The sequence below is a fragment of the Quercus suber genome, unplaced genomic scaffold (genome assembly GCF_002906115.3).
Source record: "Quercus suber isolate HL8 unplaced genomic scaffold, Cork oak 2.0 scaffold_104, whole genome shotgun sequence".
In the NCBI taxonomy this organism is placed as follows: Eukaryota; Viridiplantae; Streptophyta; class Magnoliopsida; order Fagales; family Fagaceae; genus Quercus; species Quercus suber.
Genome location: NW_027069569.1, coordinates 381,066 through 390,088, shown reverse-complemented (window position 1 = coordinate 390,088; position 9,023 = coordinate 381,066). Strand labels below are relative to the sequence as shown.

Here is a 9,023-nt window from a genome sequence, read left to right as displayed (position 1 = left end):
GGAGGGATTCAGCTCAAACATTTCGGCCCCCTAAAGCAATTTCAGTTGTGGATAATCCCTTTTTCGTTAGTGCTTCTTTATTTGAAGCAAAGTAATAAATAAGAGCAAATTTAGCTAGTTCCTTAATCATTCTGTCAAGAAAAGAATATGGTTGGACTTTTATGCAAATCCCAACAATCCAGCAGCAAGTTAAATATTTAAATGATATTTTATTAAATAGTTTTTTTTTTTGGCCGATTTCTGAATGGGATTCGGTTATGATGGATTATTATGGATCTCTCCCATTTTTTTTTTTTTTGGTTATTTGTTTTTACGGACGGTGGTTTGTTTTTACAAGCAGTATTTGTGAAAAATTGGATCAGATTTGATATGTGTTTCTGATGAGCTTAGTTTGGTTTGAGTTGGGGGTTGTGGGTTCGTGATTTGGTGAACAGGGTTGTCAGTAAAAAATGACTTGTTCTTCTCTAACGGGTTTGATATGGATGCTTCGGGCGATGAAGTTGGAAAAAGAAAGACCATATGGAGGGACAAGGATGCAGGGATATGGAGAGACAAGGTTGTTGGGTTTTTTGAGCCTTTGGATTGTTTTTTTGCCAAGTGTCATCTATCTATATTAAAATAGGAGAGGATAAGAGGGTTTTAATGACAACACAATTTTTTGAATAACAATATCATATCATATATTATAGTGACAAGTACGGTCGGTACAGCTAATATTTAAACATAAATACAATTTCGATTAAAATTTTTTTATTATTATTATTTTTTTAAATTTTAAAATAAAATAAAATAAATTATTTACTTTAAATTATTTTATTCATCCATAATTTTTAGTTTTGATAAAATAAATGATCCTACATGAAGGGTTTCTCTCATATGTTGTAAGTTATAACCAAATTGTAGCATTACATATAACTATAACACTTTATACAATGCCAATTCTTATAAGAGCATTAGCATTCATTGTGCTACAATACTCAAGATGCTATTTTAGCAGACCTCAAAGTACAAATTTAGCACACCAAAGAACAAATAACCCTCCGTCCAGTGTGTTACTAGAGCAAAAATTTGCTAATTTTTTTTAGCATTGCAATAGTGATGCTAACACTTATTTTTGTATTCATTTTTTTTCTCTATCCTTTTAGACCTCTCTCTCTCCAACCCGAACCACACTCCTTTCTCTTACTCTTACACCATCTCTCCCCTCTCTCAAGTCGTTGCACATGGATCTAGGTCGTTTAAGGTTGTGGCAGTGATGATGGTGGACCGATGATGACATCAATGATCGTTGTGGATCGTGGGGGTTCTAGTAATTGTGGCAATGGTTTTGGTTTGCTGTGGGTTTCAAATGGTGGAGGGTTTGTTGTAGGTTCCAATGTGGTGGTAAGTTTGTAGTAGTGGTGGGATTGTGCGTTTGCAGTGTTGGTGGATTGTGGGGTTGGGTTTGTAGTTTATTTGGTGAGTATTATTATTGTTGAACGGTAGGAATTATTTTAAGTTATTTTAATGTGTGATATGCTAAATTAAGAGATGAATTGTATGGTGAATTAATTGTAAAATTGTGTGTAAAAGAAACGAAAGTAGCATTTTGGTTAACTAAACAAAGCATATTTTAGCACATTGGATGCTAATGCATATGTATATTCTTCAATTCTGAAATAATAATAATAATAATAATAATAATAATAATAATAATAATTATTATTATTATTATGTAACTTGTTCGAGGAAAATTGTATTTATGATTGAAAAGGTGGGTGTAACCCAGCTTAGAAAAGTTGCTTCTTGACATCTTGTTGTATGATAGGCTTGGATTGAATTGGATTAAATCACATCAATGGAACTATGAATAATAATAAGATATAAAAGGCTGTGATAAATTCAAACGGTTTTATATAATTAAAAATAGTTGATTTATAAGTGGGTTCCCATGATATGCATTATTGCGTCGGACAAAATTAGAAAGGAACTTAGTCGTAGGCATGATTTCACTATCGGGATTTCAAAAAGTTTTAACTGATGAATTCAAAAATCTTAGTTGTAAGCATTTATTGATTGTAACGTGGCTTCACCAGGACTTATATCATGCCAATAAGGAAATGAATGAAAATGAATTAAAATTAACTAATTCGAGGGGAAAAAAAAAAAGAAAAAGAAAAAAAAAAGTTGAAAGAGACCGAGAGGTGAGAAAATTGTGTCTAATTTCTTTAATGATGAAATGATATTGATTAAAAGCACTAATACAAATTACTTGCAAGACTGGCCAAAATAACCAAATAGAAACTTCTTTATACGAGTTACTTGCAAGAGTAATTGGCTAAAACAACCAACTAAAAACTTGTAAGTTGTATCTAAATCGGCTTCACTTCTTGAATACTTCTTGCAATCTTACAACCAACTAACTAACGAACCAATCTTGTAACTAACAAGCTAAATGCTTCTTGATTCTTTACAAGAATTACACCCATACTACTACACATCTTGGCTCTCCTGCCTCCACATATTTGATGTACTGTCAAAGATTATCATCAACAACAGAAACTACTCGGCATGAATGGCGAGGGGGGAGGTCACGAATTCTTATCTTGTAGATTGTCATCAAATCTACACTATAAGCATGCAAACTCTTTGGGAGATATTGCAACTCGATCAAAATGTTGCGATTTGGCAGTACACATAGAGGTCGACTAGGTCCTATCAAACGTTCAAAAGGCATCACGGTGTATTCTTTAATCCAGGACTCCTTTACACCATAAATCTTCATTGACCATATGTCAGCCCTTTTGTGGTCATTATAATCAACCATACAGAGACACCCTCCTAGTACTACAACGCGCCAATCTTTCCTATCCAGTCTAGATTTACAATTATCTGGAGTTGGAATCTGTTGAAAATTTTCCGACTCCAAATCGAATGAAACTATAATTGTTGAACCATTTTGCTTATCTTGGCCTAACCAGTGTAGTGCTCCATTAAACCAAGCTGCATAGGGTTGCATCCGAAGCAAGAACGGGTTCTTTCTGTTGATCATCCACATGGGTTTGCCAAGAGTGAACACCTCAATTCGTTGTTCCAAACCCGTATGCTGTTCTTGTTCCACTATTCTGACCACCTTGTACTCATTGGTTCCGGGATGGAAACCAAACCCAAAAGCCAACCTGCTTTCATTAGTCATGGCGGGCCGTGAAGGAAACCTGTCAAAACTTGCTGCGTGAATATAGTACACGAAAAAGTTGTGTTCCGAGACTTGATCCTTTACTTCAACATAGGAAAAGAACAAGATCCCACGGCAGTACAGAACAGTAGTAAACTTCTTGCTATATTCCAAGGGCAAGTTGATATATTTGAGGTCACCTTTCAAGCCTTTATTATTCCAGGGTTCGCTCATACAAATATTACAATGATAAAGTTGGTCATGATGGTCAGAAGGGAAATCACTTGAGCAAAGAAGGATGAGAGGACAGGTGTAGGATTGATTAAAAGCTGGTTGAGAATAATCCATAGTATTTGTTTTCGATGAACTGTGTTATGTTCTATAGGGAGATCAAAAAGCAGAAAGGGATTGTGAAGAATTGAATTCTCCAAGGAAAGAGAGGAAAAGAAGAAAAAGAAGAAGAAGAAAGGGATTATGAAGAATTTGCGGAGCTGGTTTTCTTTGTTTACAACGTGTCTCGTGTGTGTGTATATGTACATATAACATTCCCATATGAGATAAGAATGCATATATATATATATATATTTGGATGATATCTGAATTATAATAACAATAATAATAATAATTATTACCTCAAGAATTTGGGCTGATTGTCTGAGGGAAGTCGGTGAAGATAAAAAGAACACTTGTTTGGCCCTAACAATGCATGCGGGGTATAGCATAAAATGAACTAGTTTGTTATGCATGCCGGGTGTAAAGATAAAGTTTGGTTATAAATTTAATTGTAAATATTGACTACAAACTTATTTAGTATCTTTTTATTGAATGTGAATTTTAACAAATCCACTGTTAGAGGTTGGGGGCCATGACTTTCTAAAATTTTCATTAGAGGTTAGGATAAATTCAAAATTCAAAATTTAGTTCTATCACAAAAGGAAATAAAAAATAGACCTTAAATATTTTATAATTGATCCCTAAAATTTTTGAACCAATTAATCCATAAAAACTCCTTAAAAAAATTAAATTCTTATACACACAACAACCCAAAAGAGAATACAAGAATACAAGGGCCCTAATAACCCAAAAAAATGTCTTCATTTACAAATCCCTAATACCCATTATAAAAGGAAAAAATAAAAGGAAAAGTAAAAACCTAGATGTCTCTTATGGTTGCTAAGCACACCAGTCCCAATTGCGTTGCCAGTCGCCACCTTGCTTCGTGCCTTGAGCAGCAACAACCATAGCCATGGACAGGGTCCTTGACAGGATCGTCATGACCCAAATCCATGGTACATGAATTTAGATGCATGACTAACTTGTTGATTTTTATATAACTCAATAAACATAATTTATTTCAAATTTAAATAAACTCCAAATAAGCAATGCTCTTAATAAACCTCTTACAATATCTAAAATCCACAATTTAAAAATAATTTCCAAATACTATAAAATCTTAAGCGAAATAAAAATAACTAAAAATCCTATAAGACTTCAAGCATTATTGAAGTCGACTAAAAACTCTTATGCTCTACCTTGCTCCTTACGAAGCGATCCAAATGTTCTGCTCTCCAACTAAACTTTAATCTAAAAATTATAATTATGGGGTAAGCCACACATTTAGTAATCAATTATACATAATACACATCAGAATAGAGTCAAGAAAAGCAAGAGTATTTTGATTTCACAAATTCACTCAATGATATCAAATATAGTTTTCCAAATATATAATGAACCACTTAATACATATGTAATCAAATCTTAAAATCATTCGAAAACACATAAAAATAATTGATCAGAGCACAGTGTCACATATACACATATCATACATTCTCACATGTAATCATGTGAGCGGATACCAACATCTAACCACTGTTAGTGAGGGATCAACACTTATTCTCACATACAACCCTGTGAGTGGGCTTACACATATATTTGATCAATTTTAAAAACATTTAATGAGTCCATATCACGAAAGCAAGGTTTATACAAGGTAGAACAATTTACTTAATAGTAACAATCATTAGGAGCAAAATAACAGTGATAATTAGTGAGATAAGATAGAGGAGCATATACTTGAGTAGAGCAACAAAAATTGGGACTAATAGGAGGTTCAAGAGATGCTGGTGCAACGGGATCCATGATTGTGAGAGGCTACGCCTCTAGGATCTCACGTGAATGGGGTAGAGTCGTGTTAATTGTGTTCCAAGAAACAGTGGAGAGGAACCTACTGTTGTTATTCTCCCTCCTAGGTCAAGAGTTTTACAATGGAGTTGCCACTTATTTAATTAAAATAATAACAAAAATAAATCGAAAAGTACATTGTTTTATTAATTAATTAAGAAAGATATATCTCTTGAAAATAAATATATATTACATTGCTTTCGTCCTAGATACAATCTAAAACAAACTACAACACTTGATACCTAGTTACAATCTAAAAAGAGAAGATTTCAAGGGAAAAGTCTAATCTACTACCCTTGATCAAATTTGGAGGCTAGGTTACAAAATTGGGAAGGTGTTAGACATTCAACGGGCCTAGTAAAACTAGTCTTCTAGACTATAGTAGCCAATGATCATATCACATCATGGAGATATCACTATATAGGTTTGGGGATGATCTATGGCCTAACCAAATGAACTCTTTAGTTGAAGGGTGTTTTTGGGAGAGCAAAGCCTTGCATAAACCCTAAGGATGTGTACAGAGTCTTGAGCATGCACACGTATACTTAAGTCATGCGTACGCATACTTAAGTAATACAACCGAATCCACTTAGTTCATAGAGTAGATTCGGGCGATGAAGTTGGAAAAAGAAAGACCATATGGAGGGACAAGGATGCAGGGATATGGAGAGACAAGGTTGTTGGGTTTTTTGAGCCTTTGGATTGTTTTTTTGCCAAGTGTCATCTATCTATATTAAAATAGGAGAGGATAAGAGGGTTTTAATGACAACACAATTTTTTGAATAACAATATCATATCATATATTATAGTGACAAGTACGGTCGGTACAGCTAATATTTAAACATGTGCGAAATGTTGGAGTTTTGGTACTGGTGCACATATCGATATACCCAGTATGGTATCCTCTTCCTTACCTCAAATACATTGCAACTATTAAACTGGTTCTATTCTAGAAAAAAATTTATTCTATATAAATCTATATTATCAAAATCAGCTAAGTTTAAAATACAATTTCGATTAAAATTTTATTATTATTATTTTTTAAAATTTTAAAATAAAATAAAATAAATTATTTACTTTAAATTATTTTATTCATCCATAATTTTTAGTTTCGATAAAATAAATGATCCTACATGAAGGGTTTCTCTCATATGTTGTAAGTTATAACCAAATTGTAGCATTACATATAACTATAACACTTTATACAATGCCAATTCTTATAAGAGCATTAGCATTCATTGTGCTACAATACTCAAGATGCTATTTTAGCAGACCTCAAAGTACAAATTTAGCACACCAAAGAACAAATAACCCTCCGTCCAGTGTGTTACTTGAGCAAAAATTTGCTAATTTTTTTTAGCATTGCAATAGTGATGCTAACACTTATTTTTGTATTCATTTTTTTTCTCTATCCTTTTAGACCTCTCTCTCTCCAACCCGAACCACACTCCTTTCTCTTACTCTTACACCATCTCTCCCCTCTCTCAAGTCGTTGCACATGGATCTAGGTCGTTTAAGGTTGTGGCAGTGATGATGGTGGACCGATGATGACATCAATGATCGTTGTGGATCGTGGGGGTTCTAGTAATTGTGGCAATGGTTTTGGTTTGCTGTGGGTTTCAAATGGTGGAGGGTTTGTTGTAGGTTCCAATGTGGTGGTAAGTTTGTAGTAGTGGTGGGATTGTGCGTTTGCAGTGTTGGTGGATTGTGGGGTTGGGTTTGTAGTTTATTTGGTGAGTATTATTATTGTTAAACGGTAGGAATTATTTTAAGTTATTTTAATGTGTGATATGCTAAATTAAGAGATGAATTGTATGGTGAATTAATTGTAAAATTGTGTGTAAAAGAAACGAAAGTAGCATTTTGGTTAACTAAACAAAGCATATTTTAGCACATTGGATGCTAATTAATAATAATAATAATAATAATAATAATAATAATTATTATTATTATGTAACTTGTTCGAGGAAAATTGTATTTATGATTGAAAAGGTGGGTGTAACCCAGCTTAGAAAAGTTGCTTCTTGACATCTTGTTGTATGATAGGCTTGGATTGAATTGGATTAAATCACATCAATGGAACTATGAATAATAATAAGATATAAAAGGCTGTGATAAATTCAAACGGTTTTATATAATTAAAAATAGTTGATTTATAAGTGGGTTCCCATTATATGCATTATTGCGTCTAGTCGTAGGCATGATTTCACTATCGGGATTTCAAAAAGTTTTAACTGATGAATTCAAAAATCTTAGTTGTAAGCATTTATTGATTGTAACGTGGCTTCACCAGGACTTATATCATGCCAATAAGGAAATGAATGAAAATGAATTAAAATTAACTAATTCGAGGGGAAAAAAAAAAAGAAAAAGAAAAAAAAAAGTTGAAAGAGACCGAGAGGTGAGAAAATTGTGTCTAATTTCTTTAATGATGAAATGATATTGATTAAAAGCACTAATACAAATTACTTGCAAGACTGGCCAAAATAACCAAATAGAAACTTCTTTATACGAGTTACTTGCAAGAGTAATTGGCTAAAACAACCAACTAAAAACTTGTAAGTTGTATCTAAATCGGCTTCACTTCTTGAATACTTCTTGCAATCTTACAACCAACTAACTAACGAACCAATCTTGTAACTAACAAGCTAAATGCTTCTTGATTCTTTACAAGAATTACACCCATACTACTACACATCTTGGCTCTCCTGCCTCCACATATTTGATGTACTGTCAAAGATTATCATCAACAACAGAAACTACTCGGCATGAATGGCGAGGGGGGAGGTCACGAATTCTTATCTTGTAGATTGTCATCAAATCTACACTATAAGCATGCAAACTCTTTGGGAGATATTGCAACTCGATCAAAATGTTGCGATTTGGCAGTACACATAGAGGTCGACTAGGTCCTATCAAACGTTCAAAAGGCATCACGGTGTATTCTTTAATCCAAGACTCCTTTACACCATAAATCTTCATTGACCATATGTCAGCCCTTTTGTGGTCATTATAATCAACCATACAGAGACACCCTCCTAGCACTACAACGCGCCAATCTTTCCTATCCAGTCTAGATTTACAATTATCTGGAGTTGGAATCTGTTGAAAATTTTCCGACTCCAAATCGAATGAAACTATAATTGTTGAACCATTTTGCTTATCTTGGCCTAACCAGTGTAGTGCTCCATTAAACCAAGCTGCATAGGGTTGCATCCGAAGCAAGAACGGGTTCTTTCTGTTGATCATCCACATGGGTTTGCCAAGAGTGAACACCTCAATTCGTTGTTCCAAACCCGTAGGCTGTTCTTGTTCCACTATTCTGACCACCTTGTACTCATTGGTTCCGGGATGGAAACCAAACCCAAAAGCCAACCTGCTTTCATTAGTCATGGCGGGCCGTGAAGGAAACCTGTCAAAACTTGCTGCGTGAATATAGTACACGAAAAAGTTGTGTTCCGAGACTTGATCCTTTACTTCAACATAGGAAAAGAACAAGATCCCACGGCAGTACAGAACAGTAGTAAACTTCTTGCTATATTCCAAGGGCAAGTTGATATATTTGAGGTCACCTTTCAAGCCTTTATTATTCCAGGGTTCGCTCATACAAATATTACAATGATAAAGTTGGTCATGACGGTCAGAAGGGAAATCACTTGAGCAAAGAAGGATGAGAGAACAGGTGTAG

General features: G+C 34.0%; 2 protein-coding genes across 2 annotated transcripts; both read right to left on the bottom strand.

Annotated features, from left to right (window-relative positions):
• Positions 1-2,515: 2,515 nt before the first annotated feature.
• LOC112038932 (F-box protein At3g07870) lies at positions 2,516-3,175 on the bottom strand. The gene has a single exon (XM_024071767.2). It carries the CDS (start codon positions 3,173-3,175, stop codon positions 2,516-2,518), a length of 660 nt encoding a protein of 219 aa, XP_023927535.2.
• A 4,893-nt stretch (positions 3,176-8,068) lies between these two features.
• LOC136068202 (F-box protein At3g07870-like) lies at positions 8,069-8,728 on the bottom strand. Its single transcript, XM_065775043.1, has one exon. The coding sequence runs from the start codon at positions 8,726-8,728 to the stop codon at positions 8,069-8,071; it is 660 nt and encodes a 219-aa protein (XP_065631115.1).
• Positions 8,729-9,023: the final 295 nt, after the last annotated feature.

Excerpts from the sequence above, each read along its gene's own strand:
- LOC112038932 (XM_024071767.2), bottom strand. The coding sequence starts at position 3,175 with ATGACTAATGAAAGCAGGTTGGCTTTTGGGTTTGGTTTCCATCCCGGA.
- LOC136068202 (XM_065775043.1), bottom strand. The coding sequence starts at position 8,728 with ATGACTAATGAAAGCAGGTTGGCTTTTGGGTTTGGTTTCCATCCCGGA.